Source organism: Phoenix dactylifera, chromosome 8 (assembly GCF_009389715.1).
Source record: "Phoenix dactylifera cultivar Barhee BC4 chromosome 8, palm_55x_up_171113_PBpolish2nd_filt_p, whole genome shotgun sequence".
Lineage (NCBI taxonomy): Eukaryota > Viridiplantae > Streptophyta > Magnoliopsida > Arecales > Arecaceae > Phoenix > Phoenix dactylifera.
This window is the reverse complement of record NC_052399.1, coordinates 26,452,801-26,475,708: the sequence shown is the minus strand read 5'-3', so window position 1 is coordinate 26,475,708 and position 22,908 is coordinate 26,452,801. Positions and strand designations below refer to the sequence as shown.

Sequence of the window (22,908 nt, the reverse complement as noted above, 5' to 3'; positions counted from 1 at the left end):
TACTAGAGAACAAAATTGCTGCTGCATTTGGATGTAGAACACTTGAGTGCACTTATTCGTTTATACATGATTGTAGATCATATCCACGCATGCCATTAGATTCTTACCACGCTGAAGTTACTCAAACGACGCGAAAGTCAAATTAAGTTCAAAAAATGAAACATACATGAAAATGTCTGTTGGCTCAACTAGAAACAAGTATCACAGGTTCGAAGGAGGCTGGAACACGATGGTATTAACAAGAAAAACTAACCAATTGAACTATTCTCTAACTTCATTCTGTTTCTATCAGGTGAGGCTGGAAGCGAAGATTTAAACAGCGGTAGCAGTTGCAGTTGCCTCAATCGCGCCATCTTGTTTTGGAGAGAAACCAATCACTGAACTGGAACTGTCAGAAGCTGATACTTTTTCTGGTACCTCCTTGTAAGCAGCAGTGTGAACCCCAACAGCAGCTCGACCAGATGGATCAAGATTTTTAGACCAGGCTGCATCCCATTCTACTGCTTTTGCACTACTGCACGCCACACTGGGGCCTCCTGGTACTGTTGACCTTGCAGCATTCTGTTCACGATGTAGTTGAGCTTGATAAGAAACTTCAAAGACCGAAGCAAACTTATTAAATTGTTCAGACTAAATTTTGCCAAAACTGCAAATGACGGGATGTTTAAACACTATAAAAAATCGGATTTCAGTATATTTAAGTAATTGAAAATCAAATATGGCATTATAGGCCACAGATCATATCTACTGGACATGTATATTTCACCTGCATATCAATCTTGTAAAAAAAATGAAGGCTCATAGAGCCAAACTCACTTTAGCTCCAAAATGGATTGCTATATTCTACAACATTTTTTTTTCTGGAAAGAAAATTTGCATCAGAAAGAACAACGTGCAATCTTAATTTGAATAAACCAAACAAGACTCCAATGAGTGGGAACAAAAATACACAAACATGCAGATTAGTATGCGCAACGCACACGTTACAGCCACTTTCTAGAACATCCAACCCCATTCCTGTTCACTAACCTATATCAGACTTCTGATGTCAATAAGAGGGTGCAAGGTCAGGTGTTTTAAGAAGTGTGTTTATATATTTTGGCCCTCCGAAGCATGAAAAAATAGAGACCAGCTGCAGAATCCCCTTCTCCATTAGGACTATAGTTCCACAATGAGGTAAAGGGAGTGCCATGTTTGACTCACTCTTATCTTTGTTTAAGGAACTCCCAAATCATATGTTGAATACCTTGGGATTTGACAAAGTCATTGTGCACATCATGATTATTGTTGAGGAGAAGAAAATAGATATGTTTGGTTACCACGTGCAATACTATATTAACTCAGTTTTAAATCAGAACTCAAATTCATGACGCTAAATGGCCTAGTTCAATTTTCTTGAACAGCTTTGTCTGTTGATCATAATTGATATACTAAAAATCCAAAGGAATCAATATTGCCCAAGGTTAGAGGAAGATTTCACGTGGTTCCAACCAAGGATCGCCGAACCGGTACCGATAGGCGTACCGGTCGGCCACCGGACCGGTTCGAACCGGTACCACCAATTCGGCCTCGAAAAGCCCAAAAATATTTGTCCGAGTTGGTATGGGTCGATATCGGCCAGTACGGAGGCTGGTATGGGCCGGTATGAGGCCGGTACGAGCCAGTACGGGGGCCGGTACCATTTTTTAACGTCGAACCGGTCCATCCGGTACCATTTTTTAACGCCGAACCGGACCGGTCAGAGACTGGACCGGTTCGGTACGAGCTGAACCAGCCGATATGGGTCGGTTCAGCATTCTTTGGTTCCAACACAAACACAAACAATCATTCCAACATTACTCTCCAACAAGTTGCAAGGCTAACATATTGAAAAACATTTAGATACTAGAAAATATTTTTGACTATTCATCTAATCATTGTCCTTCCTACAGCATGATATAACATAAGCACAATTACTATTAAGTTTCAAAACCTTTTTGAAAACCTTAAATAACAGGCACTGATCAAATAAAAGTGATAAGGAAGTCAACCAAGTGGTCATGGTGCCACATGAAACGACTCTTTTATTTCAATGAGGCCATACAACCGTGGAGCATTAGGAGCAAGGTTTGCCAAACCGAGTTGAATCGCCCGGTTCGTCCAGTACCAAACCGACCTGGTGGGGGACCGGGTCAGTTCACCTAATTTTGTCGGAATCGGCTCTAAACAAGCCAAAACCGGTCCCGAACTGATAGGAACTAACCGAAATAGGTCGGAACTGGCCACGAAGCTCATGGACTAAGTCTGAACCGGCCGGTTCTGGGCGAAACCGGTGCGAACTGTCCAATTGGCACCGAGTCGGACTGGTTCCAAACCGGCCCCCATTCTCTCTCTCTTCTTTTTGTTTTAAAGGTAAGTTGGCAAGGCCTGAGAAGTTTCTCGGGCCTTCCAACCTATTCGAATAACCTCCCTTTTTTACGTCCAAAAACACGTTGATTCAGCACGATTGAAGGAGGATCCACACCTAAATAGGAAAAAGAGAAGTATCGGATAATCTAATCTTGCATTGCAAGACTAGTCGTACCTAAAGAAGAAGAAGAAGAAGAAGAAGAAGAAGAATTTGTTTCTTCTTTGCTTCAACTTCTTGTTTTTCTTTCTAATTTATTAACAAACAATTATCTGATTAAAATATGCAACTGTTAAAAGAAATATCAGACCTGAGGCACAAGAAAATGAACCCTTAGTGATTTAAGAAGTTCCCTGAGTTTTCTAATAAAGTGTTTTATACTTTTCTAAAATATAAAGCTTCAGATGAAATTTTTTCGCACCTTTGGAAAGAACTTCTCAAATATTGTCCGGTAGTAGTATGCTTCTTTTGTTGTAGGAGTATTCTCAGGATAAACAAAGCTTGCATTCTTTAACATGGCATCTGAAACCTGGCCATAAAGAAAAAGAAGCAAAATATATAATAATAGAAATAACTATCATAATATTGCAAAATTATCTTTATCTTATGGCATGCCCAATAAACATAAAAAAATGCAAAAATTTGCTTCCTATCACTCATTTTGAATTATGGAGATGACATACATGTTCATTTGCATGGTCCTTTAAGCCATCAATCCAGCTATACCCCACTCCATCACTAAATTGTTCCTTCTGCCTGTAAAGGATGTGCTACAAAAAAGAAAAAAATAAGCCTGACCTCAGATACTGATATTTTAGAAACTTAGTGATAGCGTTTAAGCAACACAAACATAATTCATCAAAAAATAATTTCAAACCTTTGGCAGATAAGGATTCTGATCATCATCAAATGCATTGCGCAGAACCCACTTCTCAATTCGACCAAGATCAGGTCTTATCTGAATTTGTATAGAAGAAGATATTATGATCAGTGCAGCACTTAGTTCCCAAACAGTTTTCATAGGTTTCTGAATTAAGTTATCAAAATAGTTTAATAATATTGAATCCATTGGAAGAGGCTAACTGAATTGAATTTTTTTTGTAGCACATAACCAAAAATTTTATACCATCCAATATCTTTAGTTAAAGGAATGAGAAGTAACTCAAAAGATCCAGAGGCTAAAGTTTAAAATCCACTCTTCTCATGGAACTTACTTGACATATTACCATAGATATGCATGAAAGGTCCTATGGATAAGCTTACTCTAGATTAAAGATCAAACATTTTTCTTGCTGTCAAGTTTTCAGAAATAGAACAGAAGAGGAACAAATTGGAAATTATGATCAAATAAGAAACTAAATAAAACTGCCCTAGTGTTTAGATAAAGCATAAAGAGAAAATATGGAATTAAAGAATCAGTTCAATGTTGACCCTAAATCCACATTCAGATCATATAGCATGCAGATATGTGAAATCGACAAGTAAATTTCAGGTACAAGTTAATAGAGAAGAGAAGGAAAGCAGTCCCATTCTCCCAGATATACAAAATCAGCAATTTCTAAGCATTAGGGTATGTCGAAAAGAATGAAATAAGATCAATTTTCAAATTGAACTTAAAGGAAGATAGGCGCAAAATAAGTCCTGCACAACAAATATATTAGAATTATTATAACAGAAATAGAGAAAAGAGATTGTCCAATAGACAAAACAAGTAGAGAGAGAGGAAAAGGGACTGAACCTAGCAAAGACATTTTCTTCAAAACAAAATAACTTCGAATAAAATTCTGAAATTCAACACTTCACATAAAATCGATCCTTATTTACAAATATCGAAACAACTAGAAAACATTGCTTCCTACTCAAGAACGGACTTTTCTTTAATTATCATTGTCATAGAGCACTTTCAATACAGTTGATACCAAGGACTGTTGTGCCAGTACTGAGCCCCAGACCGGTTGCCTGGCGGCATGGGTCAGTACAGCCCCGTGTCGTGCCGTGCCTGTACCGACACAGTAGAAGAGGTGGAGGAGAGGGAGAACGAAAGAGAGAAAAAGAGAGAGAAAGGGAAGCCGACAGAGAGCCCGCGGAGGCCGAGGAGCCATAGCGCGGAGGAGGCGGAGCCCCGGCCTCCGCCGGCCAACTTCCACCTTCCTTTCTCTTCCTTCCTCTCCCTCTCCCTCCCTCTCCCGCTCTCTCTCTCTCTCGTTTCCACTTTTTCCCCCTTTTTCCCCTTTGTTGCTAGTTCTCGTTTTCGTTGCCGGAATCATCCCGGTCCGCCACCGGTACAGTTCGAGATGCCCCGAACTGGACGGCTCGGGATGGTTATACCGACCATGACTGACATCAAAATTGGGTCCTACAAATCTACTAGAAGTGAGCTAGCTTGTGACTCAAGTTTGAGTGTTTATTGGAGTTTTAAAGAAGACAAGAAACAAATTCCTTTCACTATTCATGGGAATGTAGGCTGACCAATGACTTTGAATACTACCATTTCAAAGAAGGTTTAAGCAGATTGCAATTAATCACTTTCTATTGTTAAATCTGGACCATGGCACGTCACCAATTCTTTAATTTTCTCCTTTAATGTTCCAATTAGTTGGTCATAGAATTGGATTGTCATGATAAGAACTATGCATATGATCTAAGCACTTGGTTTCATCATTGTTTTCCATATGGATCTAATATGCACATATTGATTATAAAGAAAAGAACGGAACAAAAGTTTGATATAATAAGACATGTTTATAATCTATAATACGACTAAGAAAATGAAAGGCATTTCTGTATATTCTAGAAGTACTTGCACTTATCCAAGAAAACTAACTTTCATGCAATATGTTGTACTAAGAGATGTCACATGATAATGATGGCATGTGGTAATGCTCAGAAAAGCCAGCACGTACCATTTTCCATTCAGGATCAATGTCCATTGCTACATTGATAAAATTTTTGTCCAGAAAGGGAACACGAGCCTCCAAACCCCACGCACAAGTTGCTTTGTTGGCCCTCAAGCAATCATACAAATGCAGAGCTTTAATCTAAAATATATGAAAGACATTTTAGCCAGCATGAACAATAAAATCGAAACCTGTTCCTACCCATTGCATAATCCTGAATTTTCTAACAAAAGAAATAGTGTCAAATGAGCTTATGCCAAGGGTTTATCTTATGGATGATTAGAGTTAGACTAAAATAAGAAAAGAGCGGTGGTACTAAAGATATAAACAATTGTCAAGATACGAAATGATGACGGTGATCAGGTCCCCACATGAAGACCTCCATGCACAGAAGTGGCTTCTCAACCACCTGTCTGTGGTATCATGGAATGCAATGTATATCAAAGAAAGCCTGAGCTTTTATAAAACTTCACCAACAGAGATAGCATATCATCAAATGGGCTTTAATTAACAGAGGATTGCTTACCAGAAACAAAACAAAATGGACAGACTGCAATTAACATGAAACCTTACAGGTATCGTGCAATATGCAATTAGTCCTTCAGGAATTCATAAAATCCACCTTACATTTTTGTTACACAAGCACCTTACATTTTGTTACACAAGAACTAAATAGAACTCATAAATTAATAGCATACAACTCTCAGAAGTGGAAGACATTTATTACTATAAAACAGTTAAAAAACCATAATTATTTAAATGATATCTTGTCTTAGATGCATCTTCTATTTATGAATGATAAACTAGGAGAAACCAAAATCTTCAGAAAAGACAATTAAAGAGACTAATAAGTTTCATGGAAAAAGAAACAAGTGCATTTTGTAGTTACCTTTCGACAAGTTTCCAAATGAAACTCCTCCTTGCTAGGTGCTTTATGAAAATAGAGGTAACCCCCAAATATTTCATCAGAACCTTCACCAGAAAGAACCATCTTGACACCCAAGGACCTAATCTTACGAGACATAAGAAACATTGGGGTGCTTGCCCTAACTGTGGTCACATCATATGTCTCTATATGATAAATGACTTCTTCAAGTGCATCAATACCCTCCTGTTATTGGGGAAAAAAATAATTGTGACTGCCTTCGGTATTATGTCATAACTTCTGTCTATTCTTGTATTTATAGAACAAAATGAAAAAGGAAAACATCCTACCTGCACTGTGAAGTGAAACTCATGATGAAAAGTACCAAGAAAATCTGCAACTTCTCTAGCAAATTTCAGATCAGGAGAACCCTGACAAGAACCATAATAATGAACTTATCATCAAGAAAAGGTTAATGAAAAAGAATATAATTGGTTCCCAATGTGAAGTCAAAAACATGTGCAGCAATGCATATCACTTCTTCTTACCATCTACATCGGTAAAATAATGGAATAAGCTAATATATCCATGTAAAATTTCAAAAATTTCTACTTATCGATCACTTTAACTAACTGCAGCCCAACTTGATTCCAAACATAATGACCAGTCAGAATAAATGCATCATAGGAAATTTATGTATCCTTGTTTTCATGAGTCAGACAACTATGTAAGGAATTAGAATGAATATAAAAACCCACTATATATCCCTATGTCAAGTTTGTCTTTGTTAGGATGCCCAAACATGAAGACACCAATTACAATGCTCAACCAGTAGCTTTCAGCTTTTGCTAGGATCATGTGTGATGTGCATGTTGACAATATCTTCAAATTCCAAGTATCATTCAATCTACATCCAACCGGCATTTGAAGAAAAGATAAGTTCAAGTTTATTAGGGAGACCAAGAGTCCAATGCAGGAGGCCTTGATATACATGTAGGAACCCAGCTTGACCCATAAGCTTAAGCCATTAGATTTAGCATGTACGTGAATCACTCATTTTCCTTATTCCATGGGAGACTAAAACTCCCATGTGACCTTCAGCAATCTCTCCTTTCAGCTATGAGCTTATCATCAACTTCAACTCCCAATTGAGTCTAATCTACTATTCTCCAAACAAATCTCATGTCCTATTACTATTTTGAGAGCACCACGTGTTATCACTTCAGCCCAAGAGCACGATCACTCTCACAGATTCATGCACCACAATTTTACAAGAGTCCACTCTGTCAGAAACCATGCCTTTTATACAATGCTCTTTATAAGTTACAATATTACCACTCAATTGAGAACCTGCACCTTAACCAGCTCCTTGCTCCATCAAGGGTTCACTCTGACTCGTGACTCCAATCTAATATCCAATATGTCACTATTCTTCACAGGAGCCACCAACGGCTGCACCTTCCTACTTGGAGAGCTGCAGAGGACCTTATGCCTTTGGTTCTTGCATCACTTGTTAGCAATACAAGGAGTTCAATATAAGAGACCTTAATATACATGTTGAATCCCAACTTGACCAAAAGCTTAAGACATTAGCTTTTGAACCCAAATATGCGTATCAATCCTCCATTCTTATATTAATTATTCCTTAGGAGACTCAACCTCACATATGACCTTCAATACCAGGCACAAAGTGATGGACAAAATGATGAACCATGTTTAAGAGAAGATGAGTGAAAGAAAATGAGGAAGGTAAGAAACAATATCTCTCAACCTACTTAGCATCTCTAATCATTTTGATACTACAATCAGATTTTCCAGTGGTCCAAGATCTAATTTAAAGTTAGATTTTGATCAAAGTCATCCAAAATTAGTTCTCGTAGTTGAATCTGGGGTGCAAGTTAAGCCTGCTGATGAACCTTTACTAATAAATCATCTTAAAGAGAAGAAAAATTCATTTTCGCAGAGTTCTCCAACTACAACATAAACAAACAATTATTTTCAAAAAAATTAAAATTAGCTAACAAAGCAATGTTTCCCTTTTCTAATGGATGCAAGAATCTAACCTACAAAAACACCAAAGGATAAAAAACTAATTTTCTCCCTCATTAGTTTAATCAAATGAAAGACCATACTTGTATTTTTGATGCTCAGTGGCTTGTTTGGCCATTCATATTGGCCAGGTCCCTTTGAGTTGATACCTTGTTATCTTTTAAGCTTAAGCCTACTTTTTTCTGTAGAAAAGGCCACAATTAAAGTTGACTCCACAACCTCGAAAATGAGTGGAAATATAACACATCAAATGGTAATGCAAAGAGAAGTAAACATTCTACTTTTCACTCCAAAAAATGAGCAAACATAGTCCTTACCTTTACAAAGATGATGAATCCATCAACCACCTTCCCTATGGGTATGATGATGGTTCTTTAAATGTCCAACCATGCACATCTAGTGAATTGGACGTGCAAATGCAGATGAAGCCAAAAACCAATCTAAAGATATATATATGTATGATCTTATCACACCCATTTAATTATATCTTCTTTAACAAAAAAAGGAAGGTAGTTATATTTTTAAAGAGTTATATGTACCTTTTGTCTTGCTTTCATTAAACATTTTTTTAAAATTTCTAAATATGGTTTACAAACTGATCCATGTGGACTTGAATACTCATATATATACAATCAAAGAAATTTGACTTCTGCTAATAGAAAATAGAAATCTAGATGCAAGCATTGTCAAGACATAAGAAAAGCACCACCCTGATCTAATTCTAATTAAGTTTCCATAAAGAACGAGGAAAGAACTTATTTTTGTAATTAAAAGTTTTTAAAATGTTGAATTTCAGATAAATACTGTCCTGGTCACATCATATCTTTTCACAAACTTAATCGATGTCTACCCAACTCATATTCAGTTAGGAACAGATGAAATTCCTATATATCTAACTGAAATCAGAAATTATGTGTTCCCTACCGGACATCATGTTCTGCTAGTATCACATCAATACAGTCTAAGGGAACTGGGTAGCATTCAAGGTTGTTTTGATTCTAGGCAGATCCAAATTTTTACCATTTGGGGAAGAGTGGAAGTGGTTAAAATGGTTGTTGGGCATAAACTGTAACTTCCAATCCACTAGATTTTATCAAGCCTCTGTAGATTATTTTAATCATAAGCAAACTTCAAAAATTACCTATATGGTCACCAGTATCTATGTTCCAAAGCTTCTAGCGTTCATGGTTTCATTAACATAGCTATAATTAAATAACAGGCATAGCTAGAACTATTGTGGCCCGTTATAACACTATAATTGACCATGAGCCCAAAGAACTAAAAAGTTCTCTTGCCTTTATTGTTTTATCACATGCTATCACAACTGCTAATAACTACATGGCAATTGATGGCTTCTAATGCAAGATTTGCCATACTAGGGCATATGGTCTTGTACCGAGCCTTACCATATTGTGCCGGTACCGAACCAATACTTGGCACAAGGAGGCATACCAAGTGTCGACATGCTAAACTGACCCATATCGACATTGTACCAACATGGTACTTATATGGGGTGCAGAAACTAGTATTGTGAACCTTATTTTAATGGCTCATAAAAAAGATTCAATATTATGAATATTATGCATGTAAATATTTTTTTAAAATTTATATATTACTTTTAGTTATTTCTTCAGAAGTAATAAGTTAATACCAACTTTTAAGACAATGAAAATGACTGTTAAACTGTCCTACTGTAGTTCATAACCCATGCATAAGGTATCACGCAATGGCTTGCTTAATAATGAAATCTAACTCACCATAAAGAGGAAAAGAGCCCAAATAAACTTATACAAGAGGAGATAACAAATAATTAAATTGTATATATTTGAAATCAGATCTAAAAAATTTCAAAAGAAGGCAGCTGAAAGAAAAGGGCTTGGAAGCTTTACTACCCCATGTTTGGCCATCACATAGGATCTTATTCTCTACCTCTCAAATATATTCCCAGTCTCTTCTTTCTCACGACTATCCTAGGCTCATGACTTGCCTCAATTGCTCCAAACATTGTGCTGAGTAAGATCCTTTGAAATGGCTTCTTAATCTATCTCCTGATAATCAACATTTCAAACAATGTTTCATCAATGAGAGCCAAGGAAAAGCCCATAGTCATGGCTAGAGATCAAGTGACATGGAGGAATAACAAAGACAAAAGAGGTCTCAAACTAACATCCAGGAAAAGTGATAAATATGAAGCAAGGAATAGAGAAAAGGAAGATCACATGGTGATTGGAGATCTGATCCAACAACTAGCAACAAGCCAATACAAATTCCTAAACGATAGTGGTGGTATGAAGTTCCATGCTCCTTGAGAAAATCTATATTTACATTTCAAGTGAGCATTAAGTTGTAATAGAGGCCACAGACAGATAGAGAAAGGTTACAAATAATGAGCTTAGAGGGTGGCCAGGGTTCTACGCGATATATATGAATTTCATGAAATCTTATAGTGTTTGAACAAAATCATAATCATAACTATTCGTATAAGGTATATGTGGCTGGTTTGCTAGATTAAAATGAACTGTGATTTGTTGGCATGAGGTTCACATGGACGAAGAGAGAGAGGAAAATAGGAGGGCTTTTCATAGTCAACCATTAAACAACCACAGTAAGGAAGACTGCACATTTAATTTAAGAGAGATACAGCTAACCTTATGAAATTATAAATGAGATTTTATGAAATCTTTTAAGGGCCATGGTTTAAGTCTCATTATATAGAACTGGAAAAATCCTAATGAAACTTGGAGTTAGGACCATGGAAGCAGACATCAGGATTTTTTAACTCAAATATGAGAATCCAGAGAAGAAGAGAAGCTGAGCTATGTAGTTAGCTAACTACGTTATATATGTCATGGTGAACAAGATCTTACCAGCGATGAGGTTAGATGGTCATAGTCTTTGCATGGAGTGTCTTTTATGCTTACAAGAGCTGAGTATGCTCTAATTACCAAAGAGCACCGGGAAAAGGATACTGCCCCTTAAGGGCCTTCAAGCAACAATAACATCAATTGATATGGATGTAAGCAGTAAGCTGATTTACAGTGGTTAGGGACATTCAAATCTGACGGTGTATATCAAGATTTATAATATTGGTACCCAACCCCTTATAGGTTAAGTGTCAGTCCAGTGCAGTTCTAGAATGGACTGGTACTATGAACAAAAGAAAAGGTCTTCTACCCTTTTCACTCACTACTAGTCAGTTCCAGTTGGTATCAGAACCATAGCAATGCAAATTGGAGAGTGCCTGTTGGCTCTACTAAATACCAAGTGGTACCCTTGGTTGAACCCAGCTAGCTGAAAACCGAATATCGAGGGGCATCATTAGTGCCTGTCTGATTTGGCATAGCTGTTCTGAAGCAGTACACAGCATTATTGGAATTCGTATAATAATTTTGTAAAATTCATTGACGGAGATCCTATCATAGCATTTGAACTATACAAGAGTTTATATGTCAGAGCATAACTAACATATTTATGTCCCAACCATTCGAAATTTGAAGTAATGATCCACAATATTGAATGTGATCTTCATCCAGAGCATCAAACCATCAAAAAGTCATACACTTTTGGAACTTCTAACCAGTCATAGGATCCATGGTTCTTTTTAAAAGTAGGACAAATGGCCTAATATGAACCATGGGTAGAAAGGGTTCAAAGAGTAGTGGATCCAAGGGGGCAGCAAGGACCATGGACCTGTGAAATTTTCATAAACTTCCTTTTATAACTTCTAAAAATCAGCCGTACCCTTAAGATTTGATAAAATCTCTATATATCAAGTTAGAACTCATGTTGTCCTATAAGCCCATCTCATGTGACTTTTCTTTAGCCTTCATAGCCTTTGATATGGCTACTTATAATAATCCACCTAGCCCGTTCTTCCTAGACTCTTACAACCATACAATCGTGTTCCCTAGAGATCTCAACTGCTTGCTGCCTGATGTTAATCCTCACTTCCTTCAATATACATATATAGTTTATCTTTCACTCATCTTCCTTTTAACATATTTATATTCAATTTCAGAGTTCAGATACATAAAATTTAATTTCTCATAATATCATCTTGTATTGGTATATTTGGCTTTTGCCCTATCTACTGTGATTTAGATTTCTTTAGCTATTGTAGAAGACACTTGTTTATCACATCAGCTTTAGCAGTCTATACACAGCCTTGAAATTTGATTATGAGCTATAGAAAGACTATTTAACAGTTACAATACCCACTAAGACTACTTAATATTGCCTTATATGTTACCTTTTAAGTAATAATTTAGAATGATATTTATTACATGCGTTATATTCTTAATACCGCAATCTTTTCTTCTGTTATTATCCATCAGTAGCCATCAACCACCATATGGTTATTAACAGCAAATAGTAACAAAGTGATAAAATAACAGACACAGGAATTTTTACTTATTTGGACTTACTACAGTCAATAACAGTATTATGGAACAAATCAATTTAAGCTGGAATGCAATTACTCATGATTCTCCTCCAACCTATCAATTCATGTTGTCTGCCACTAGGGTTCTTCACTAATATGGACATATGAAATAGCTCCTTAAAGTTGATGCATTAAAACGAAGGTGCAGTCCTGAAAGTTTGGAGGAGCAACAATTTCAGGAAGGAAGAAAAACTAGGAAATTGATCTGAGAGAATTAGCTACCAGGGCCAAAGTAGATCAGATTATAATCACTTTCAAATGCATGCAGGCTTATGCATTCAATGCTTTCATCAAAATGAATTGTCAAATTCAGTTTAACACAATTCACTAAGCTTCTTTTTTATACCTAGAGCTTTTAATTCAATAGAAATATTTTGCTTATACAGTGCAGTATTCAATTTTCTATAACTGATTATTTTACAGCATTTGCCAATTATAAAAACCAAAAATGAGGACATTGCAAAACTGTTTGATCAACAATTTAACTGCCACTTGCAGACAAAGCATTTCCCAAACAAGTCAAATATAACTGGCAACGTAAGTTGCAACAATTTATAATCACAAGGAAATAATCATGCAAACTGTTAAAAGAATATCATAAACTTAAATAGTTTACATTTTTTTAAATTTCTATTATGAGAATCTTCATGATATACATTCACATGCAACCATAATAGCAAAAAATATAGTAAAGAAAGACAATGAAAATTCAAGATTATTTTAAATCTTTATCAGGTCAGTATAGCAGTCTATCCAAGTGCGAAGCTAGTAAATATATCTAAGCAAGAATATTTTACAAGATAATTAGAAGACAACTATTATAGTAAAAAAATCTACAATGATATAAAATAATTTAGAACTTCTAATTTTTGTATATAATTTCATGACATCAGCCACACAAAAAAAATCTGACCTTCAAACCGACGCTGAATGTATGCAACTGAGATCCCCATTGTCTGGCAACTTTTGTTTGTCCCAAGTGCCGAGAAGCAACGGCAGCAACTAGCGAGGAGTCAAGTCCACCAGACAAGAGCACACCAAATGGCACATCTGTCATCAGCCTCTTGATAACAGCCTGCATGATTACAAAAATATCTGACCATAAGGACAAACAATGCAGCGATATAGAAAAGCAAAGACTGAATGACAACCAGCTCACTAACAACACCTCTACATAATTAATCAAACTTCAATTTGATGAAACAAGATTATGGTGATCATGGTGTATCAGAAAAGTGGTTTTGATGGAAAGATAATCATCACCATGTTATGTGCAGGCAGCATGCACCATCGAGAATGTAGTTATAATACTAAGCAAAGATGATGACTCGCACATGCATGCAACAGATATCCTTCTGGAAACAATGGTCGTATTGTTATACTTAAGGTCCATAAAACTAGATATAGTACTGTTAAGTTATTACATGCTCCGTCCATGATATATCAATTATTTCTTTTGAAAGCAATATGATCACACTATATAAAATTATCCACAGATTTAAAATGCTAAGAGATTCAAAAAAGAGCTCTCACAATGTTGGTCTGCTTTGTTCTTTAAGAAGAAATAAGAATGCCTTTCCTCTTTAACAAGAACCAAGCTACTGCAAATATAGGATAGATTATCAACTCCTATGATGAAGATGAGGAGGAAAAAATACATACCACAAGGACAAATGAAAGAAGAAGAAAGTGCTGGTTTGATATTTCAAAACATGTCACCCTTGGTAGAAGATATAAGAAAAAGTCGTTTAAGGCAAAAAAAACATCAGATTGACTGTTTGAGCATGCAATCTATTGATAGAGTTCAGAAGTTGGGAATATGGCATAACCACAAAGCATATCCTGGAAAAGTTTGTCAACTATAGAGTTTGTTCTATCAACTACTTTTTAAGTAAATTGGCCTAAGACAGGCCACATGCAGCATTATCAAAGCATAAATGGAAGTTCATTTAGATGAAAAGCCATTGCAATATTATTGTAACTTAAAAACCTAAGAATTTTAAGAAATTCTGCAAGCATTGTAAACAGTGCCTTCACACTTGAAGAAATAAAAAAATAAATAGAGAGAAATTAGGTAAAGAGAAGGTATCTGGTAACCACAGGTTTGCTTCATTCAAATTCAGTAGCATGAATAATAAATTTTCAGCACTTGCCTTCTCAAAAGCCTGCCGTAAAACTAAAGGATCATAAGGAGTCGATGGTATGCATTCTGAATACCATGGTGGGTTGTACCATCTTCTTAGCCCACCTGCAGACAATAATAGATTAATAAGAAACGTGAAAGAGAACAGATTTAATTTTAAATTAGTAACCATAAATGATAATAGAGAAGAAAACTAAATTGAATAAGCATCAAATTTCCAAGAGAAAATTTGATTAATTTTAATTATACAACAAAAAACCATGGTATTGTTTAATCTAAACCACTTGTAAAATGATACCTTTTTCGCTGGAATATATATGCCCAGGAAGAAAGGACACAAATCGTTCACAATCATCACTAAGAGCTTTCATTTCTGAAGCAAACCAAACAGATCCTGTCAAAGAACCAACACTGTTCACTCATTAGAAGTGCTCAAGAAGTTTATACACATGCTTTTTTTGGTGGGGGAGGGAGAGAAAAAAAGAAAAAGCAGCGTATATAAAGTGTTAGTGATAGAGCAAATATTTGCTTGATCTAATACAAGGAATATGAATAATTTGCAACTAAATTAAACTGCAGATGAGGTAATATTCTTCGTGGTACAATTACAACCATAGTTCTACAACAGATAGAAACATTTGAATTTATGAAAAGATAACTGCATAATCAAGAATATTCTTTAAATCAGTAAACCACAGTGGATCTGGAGCAATAATGCTTCAAATACTTTTATCTAGCAACAGCGATGTGATCAAGTTGAATAGTTTTCTTTTTTTGCAACAAAGACTAAAGTAGGAATGCAAGGTCAGTATAATGCAGAAGTATGATGCTAGAATTTTAGTTAAGAAGGTTATGAGGTCTTACGAATTTAAGGGTTTGCTAGACGTTCATTTCACAGTCAAGTCAACTTGGCTGGTTCAAAGGGTCAAGCTCAGGAGAGTCAACAGGTGAAAAAGAGAAAATCAAAAGCAGTAGCATATGACCAAAAATGTCCTATGATTATGGTTCGTACAACTTGTATTATGGCCATTAGTCCAAGACTATATGCGACTAACATGAAGGCATTCATGATGGAGGTCTAAAGCTTTGCTTCAGATACAATGACTCAAATGTTGATTTCAAAACTGTCCAGGATGTAGAATACAACAATCAGGATTCACTGATGACTCCAGTGGGTGATTTTGATTCATTGCAGTATCCAATATGAGCACAAAGTTGTTTGGATAATATACAGAAAAATCAAAGCCATATAATATTAATTTTTTGTTATTTTTGCAATAAAACAATATTTTTTCAATATAAATGTGGCCTTCTACTACTGTTAATGTGCGGACTCTTGCGGGATGACTCCACAACCCCCCGTCCCCTCTTGAGCCACTCCGCCCTAAGCAGAGGGTCCCCGTAACATCAGCAATCAAGATTGCATCCTGTTCATCTAAAACCGGATTGTTTCTGTCTTTGCCTCCCTTGGGATCTTCATTAGGGAAACAGAAGAACAAGGAGCAAATTGTCCCACCAGACCATGCAACTTCATCACAAGGGTCCAATCTCGCATACATGTGCATCTAACCCATCTACAACTGTGATTGGCCTCGTCCAAGGACCGTCGAACCGGTGTTGGGACCTATACCGGTCGGCAGTCAGTACGGTCCGGTTCTAGTCCGGTACCGCTAGAGCGTGCCGATACGAAACCGGCATGCCCATTTTTTTTACTTTTCAAGAATATTTAATTGGTAATCACTTTTTTTAAAATTTTTCAATAATTTTAAGTGTAATTTGATTTTTTTTAATTATTTTTTATTTTTTTGATGTTTCTATGATCCCATTTTAACCTAATGATGTATTTTATTATTTTAAAATTATACAAACCATAAAATGATTAGTGAGATATTGCATTCTACAAGGAACAATATAAAATATCCTCAATTCAAGTAGTGACGTAAAAAATATAAAATAATACAATCACTTATATACATTTAAAGTACAATATGCGTACCAATATCTAAAATTGGGTTGAATGGCGATGGCTCTTGTAGATATTCGAATCATAAGCATGGTCAGGAGGCACATCAACCCACCCCTCTAATCAAGTGGGCATTGTAGTCTTATACGTTCATCCCATAAGAAACGCACGTCGAGTTATAAGCATTTTAGGATCTCGCATTGAAGCTCTAGCTTTGAGAGGTGTCTTCTAGCTGATAATACGACTGTGAAGAGATCCGTCTGAATATGTAGGCAGCCAAATCCGACCTATGAGATGCTCCAAACTGCATAAGGTAGTAATCACCGAAAGATACCTCAGACACACCAGATCCATATCCATATCTATATGGGTCACAGGCTACCTGTGGCTACGAATAATAGGATCCAACATACGACTTAGAACCTAATACATTTATGGATCCTACTCCACGTGCGAGGTCATCTGCAACTACATCGTATCATCCTGAATGACCTCGAGGAGTCCATCTTCTACATGCAATCGTATCCTCGCAGGCTCTACCAGATTGTGCACCGTGGTCCCTATCCTATATAGCATGCGTAAACTAGGACTCACTATTGTATCGAAGACCATCCTACGGCTATGTCTTATAAACAGTGGTCTCCTGTCCTCCACTTTCGCCATGGCCAGCAGATCCATGACCACTAAAACTATCATCGATGCTGCTTCAGGACTCCTCGACACTCTTTATTAGGGTTTGCAGGTGCTTTTTTTGTGTGCTAAGCAGCTGCCTTTTTATCCTTCGTGCTTCTCTCTATCTGGCTATGTCGCCCTCTTAACCGACGCAACTGGGTAGCGTAGCGGCCATGTCTAAGCATCTCTCAATCATATCTCTGAGAGAATGTCTGGACAAAGAGTCATATGGTGACTAGCTTTCTTGTGGCTGTGGTTGATCACCTGTAGGAATGCATGGAATGTTGCGCTTAGCCCATTACCCTGCATCGACTCTAGCCTCGCTGGCTACGAAGCTGGCCAGTCGTGGAGGCAATCCTAGCTCGTCAAACTCCGGCTCCTGGTGCTGGCCCACAACCTATCTGATCATAGGATCATCCTCATCATCAACAAAAGCACTATAGATCATATCTATACTCGAGCTCTACTTTCTTCTGAATGCACTTTAGCTTCAACCTCAGATTATAGTGAACATATACAAGGTCGTTGAGGCGCTTCTATGTCAAACGATTCTTCTACTTGGTGTGGATGAGGGCGAAGGTGGACCAATTGCGCTCACAGTCACTCGAGAAAACCGTCTGCGAGAAGATCCGGATAAGCGGCGGAGCCTATGTCAAACTCCATTGGGGAAGGCCATCAGGTAGACTGTGGCATTATTGCCACAGTAGCAGCAATCATGCCATAATACCACAATGCCCACAGTCAACCCGATTCAAAATTGGGTTGACTCGGTGCGAACCGGCAGCATCGAACCAGCCAGTTCCGACAGGTTTCGACGGGTTCCGATTCAAAAAGGACCGGTTCCAGCCGATCCTAGTCCGAAAAGGACCGGTTCCAGCAGATCCTAATCCGAAAAGGACCGGTTCTGGCTGGTCTCTTTGTGGTTCCGGCCCGTAGGCCGAAACCAAATTCAAATGGTGAATCGACCCGGTTTTGCATCAGGTCGGCTCTGTACTGTCTGAACCGGGCGGTTCAACCCGATTCAGCAGACCTTGGTCTTGTCTATTAAAATATACGTGATAAGAAACATTCTTTCTCTTCCCATAAAAAAAACGGGTTGTCATATCAAAATTCCACATAATCTGAACCAAAAGGGATATGGATGCGGTCCATGAAAATGTTCTGATCTGAAAATGTTTCAGATTCAATTACTTGCATCAGATCTCATTTCAGGTTCTATTTGGTTCATGATAATCAACTTTGTTGACAATCCTAGCCTTCATTTGATTGCTTTAAATTTTCGAAAAGAGATTCTTAGCAAACCAAAAATAGTAGGGAAATGAATTTTTCACAGTTGTGCATCTCTCCAATCACAAATAACAACATATTGCTTGAATCTGGTATTCTATCTTAATTATGCTCCATTCTAGATTAAGATTAGATATGCAAAATAGTGACAGTAGTTGTCATAAAATCATCAGAAGATAAGAATGAAGTATTTTCAATAAAAAATGAAACGTACTAAAATTCATCAAGTTCACAATACATTTTATAGAAGCATTCCAGCAGGTTATTACCACATACCATCAAGACCCCAGCCCATGTACAGGGGAGTAATTCCAATAGGATCACGTGCAGCAATGAAACTTTTATTGCGGGTATCAAGAAGAACAAATGAGAACATGCCATCCAACATATCCAAGAAATCCTCGCCATACTCTTCATACTGTGGACAGCATAGAGGATTTTAAAAATATTTAAAAAAGACTTCTAGAACACAGGGGATGCAAAAGATTATAATCTATTAGTGTTTGTGCATTTAAAACTTGTCAGAATTATTTTTTTTGCCAGATGAAGTCTGTAGGCAGTTTTGGCTACACAATGGCGTGCAACACTTTTGTGATATCCCTAAACCCCACTAACCATGATGACAGTGCAATAAATCCCAGATACCCAGTAACACCACCAAGAGACCTTAGCAGAAGGCTGAGGAGCACTTCTATATGCTGTTAGACCTGACATCCTAAATTCACAACCATTATGGCAACAAGAAAAAAAAGACAGGAAAAATCTCTGTATATTTTCATTACTTACAAGATGGGCAATCACTTCACAGTCACTGCCAGTGCGAAATTTGTGAGACTTGAGTTTTGCTCTCAACTCCTCATGGTTGTAAATCTCCCCGTTAACCTAGAAAGAGCAGCCAAAAATATAAATTTTATTAGCTGAATCGGCACAATTCAGGATCCCAGCAGTCATGTGATTGGCGACGTGCAAAGAGGGGAAAAAAAGGAAGATAGACAACTCGAAAAACACTATCAACGATTCAAAAGATCTTTTTACAAGTGATAATAAATTGATAATGTTCATGTCCAACATTTACAGATAGATTGTCTATTATATGAGTTGATAGCATGTTTAAAAACAAAATCCATGTCCATCTTCATGTGTGTAACCACAAATGACAATTTCTTACTATAGAAAGAATGAGGAAATACCATGAAAGATTCACATTCTTACCACAAAGAAGACAATGATTTTCAACTTAGACAAGTCCTTAACATAAATTAGGCTCTGAAAATCTTTTTCAGTTATTAAGTCCGTCATCCCGTTGGTTCCTCTACAAACAATATTAGAAATGATATTACATGTTGAGAGCTTATTCAATAGCGGCAAATTCCTAATTTAATTCTCTTCCCCTGACCTGTTGCAATCCTTATATCATTTCAAAGTCAGATTTCCAGAAAATTTCTCCATTAGATAACTCAAGTTTCTCGGAGACGGGAATTAGACTAACCAAACATTTTTTTTTCTCATAATCAAGGGAAATAACACAATATGCAATAGCTCCATTGCATTATGTCACTAGAGACATATTGGAATAGAAGATAGAAAAGTCTGTGAATATTACAAACCGTAACAACAATTGATTTGTCTTCATTGTAGAGTGGTTGATCTCCGGAAGTAGGATCTACAATAGCCAATCGTTGGTGAGCAAGGTAACAATCCTGATAACAATGCAAGCCACTCCAATCAGGGCCCCTGTGCCGCAACCTGTGTTTGAGAAGAACAAAATCTGCCCATCGGTTATTCAAAATTCACATCAAGACCCAAAACTAATAGCTTTCATTATGCACTTCAGAAAAGGGAAATTATGTTAGGATCCTAATTCATCAATACAACTGGAAAATAAACAATAACAATATCATACAACATCAAGTTGTGCAACATATATGTGTGAATATCTGCATCCTAAAGCAACCTTATAAAGTTCTCATAACAACACAGAATACTGAAATATTAGCACATGGAGTCGGTGTTAGTTAAGACAAAGCCCCACCTACGTAATACAGATTAATTCTGTCAAAAAGCATGACTAGCTACTGCACAAAGATTGATTGTCTTTGTGAAGAAGCATCTAGTAAAAGCTAGCAAAATTGTCTCAGCAAATTAGACACAGGTGTCAACTATGAAAAGTACAACTGCCCAATGGAAGGTTCTCAAAACACAACTCCATCAACCATATGCTTCCAGTTTTCAGAACAATAGAACATGACACTGAACCAAGTCCCACAGATTTTGTTCAACAGTACTGTCTCAAATTCAAATCTTCAATTCATTTTAGTTTTTCATATTATAAAATTAACTGTGCAGCTTCCCTAAACACTAAAAAAAAAAAAACAAGCCCCCAAGCCATCCATCCCAAACTGCATCCCAATAAACTTCACTTGCTAGTCCCTGCAAGTTATGAATCTATTTGGGAAAAATGTTACACTCCGTGCATCTATAAACAGAAGCAATCATTATAGCAAGCAAGTCAATGAGAAGAAAAAAAAACAAACTAGGGATCTATGCTGAAATGTAGGCAAGCAACAAGTGATACGTAATTACCTTTCAATTCAACATTTCACATGCCAAAATGTGATCTCAAAGAACTATTCATCAATCAATCAGTAACTTCAATCGCAAAAATGCATCTGGTTTATAGTGGTTAAAAGCAGTTTCTCACAAAATAAAGACAATTGTTTTAATAACCCAACCCAACCAGAAAGTGTTGTCCCATCACCTTCGATAAAAATACCTGATTTTTTGATAATTCACCAACAATTTTCTAAATTGTATCCCAACAATAGCCCCAAAAGAAAAGATACCTTTACCAATATTTGGCAACCTGTACTAAAATTCATATTTTTTTTCCAAATAGTTCTAATAGTCTTTAAATTATGTTAATTCATTGAAATGTTCTCAATATTTTTTAATCCATAGCTCAATTTTCTAACTTATCCTGATGACGTTTCTTATCGAATTTCTCCTTAATCTTCTAACATATCGCAGATTTTTGCTCTTGGTAAAAAAATTCAGTTACTCAAGTTTGTTTTATACAAATGCACTGGAGACCTGATAAGGCACTAAGAAGATGTTTCCAGAAAGAGGATGGAAAGAACATTAACTGACACGGATCAAAAGTTAAGATAGATCAAACTCATGGGGAAAAAAAGATTTGAGAATCTTGCACCGAGACAAATTATTACCCTAAAAACAATAAGCATATAAGGATCCATACAGCAGCCATGGATAGTTAAACAAGATATAATGAGTATGATTCACTTTTCTGCTCTTAATTATATGTTGCAAAAAGAAGACGAAGAAGAAGAAGCAAAACAAACCAAAACAGCACAAAGACTAAACACAAAATTCAAGCCCTTGTTAAAGTCAATACACTATCAAGTACATCAATAAACCCGACAGAAATCCACAGTGTTGATAACCCAACATATTACATACATCAGATAGGTTGCATTTTTTATTATAATGTTTCAAAACAGGATATCTACGCATTCCAAAGAGCGTTTTGCCATCTAAAGAACATTCTCGCATCAAAAAGAAGGCATTTGAGCGGATAAGATCAGAAAGAAGACCAAGAGAAAGGTATTAACAGAGAGAATAAAAATCAAAATTGGGGAAATACCTCCGCGAGAGCTCGATGACTCGAGATCGTCTGGCGAGGGACGTGTCGGCACACCCCAAAACCGCGAGGATTCCACACATGGCTGCGTCTCTCTCTCGCTCGCTCGCTCGCTCTCTCTCGACGTGAAAGCGTTACCAACGCTCTTGGCCGCAATCCAGAGAGAGGCAGCAGCCAAAAGGTCACAGACGGGAAGAGCGGTTCCCCTCGCTTTAAGGGAAGAGGCAGCCCTTGGATTCGGAGAATCTGGTCAAATTGGACTGGAATCCCGTCCTAGGGCTTCCTTCTTTGTGGCCCGGCGTGGAACGGGATTCCAGGGATCAGCTGCAACGTCCAGAGTATACGACCATATAGTATAAAGTGCTTTTTGTTTGACACGTCACTAATACAGTGGCGTAGATGCACGTGTGGGTGTTGGAGAGTATAATATCTGGGCGTGGCCGTGGTTCGGTGTTTTTTTATTCCAAGGTGGTAGGGTCAGGATGGATTTGGTCGGCGCGAGCACTTGCGATCCGAGCCAAAGTTTTAGACCTTGACCCCAGGTTTT

General features: G+C 37.1%; 1 protein-coding gene across 1 annotated transcript; it reads right to left on the bottom strand.

Annotated features, from left to right (window-relative positions):
• LOC103723352 (asparagine synthetase [glutamine-hydrolyzing] 2) lies at positions 1–22,705 on the bottom strand. The gene is made up of 14 exons (XM_008814246.3): positions 22,365–22,705; positions 20,311–20,449; positions 19,490–19,585; positions 18,980–19,121; positions 15,080–15,175; positions 14,792–14,886; positions 13,552–13,713; positions 6,499–6,579; positions 6,173–6,394; positions 5,290–5,424; positions 3,264–3,344; positions 3,070–3,156; positions 2,808–2,915; positions 1–561 (listed from the first exon to the last, which is right to left on the bottom strand). The coding sequence occupies exons 1-14, from the start codon at positions 22,442–22,444 to the stop codon at positions 313–315; spliced, it is 1,773 nt and encodes a 590-aa protein (XP_008812468.2). The 5' UTR covers positions 22,445–22,705; the 3' UTR covers positions 1–312.
• Between the last annotated feature and the right edge of the window lie 203 nt (positions 22,706–22,908).

Bases quoted from the DNA above. Each gene is read 5' to 3' on its own strand.
- LOC103723352 (XM_008814246.3), bottom strand. From the start codon at position 22,444: ATGTGTGGAATCCTCGCGGTTTTGGGGTGTGCCGACACGTCCCTCGCC. The intron at 19,586-20,310 runs GTTTGTAATATT...TGCTCTTTCTAG, and splicing joins ACAAATCAATTGTTGTTACG to GTTAACGGGGAGATTTACAA. The intron at 5,425-6,172 runs GTAACTACAAAA...CATATATTTTAG, and splicing joins ATTTGGAAACTTGTCGAAAG to ATTAAAGCTCTGCATTTGTA.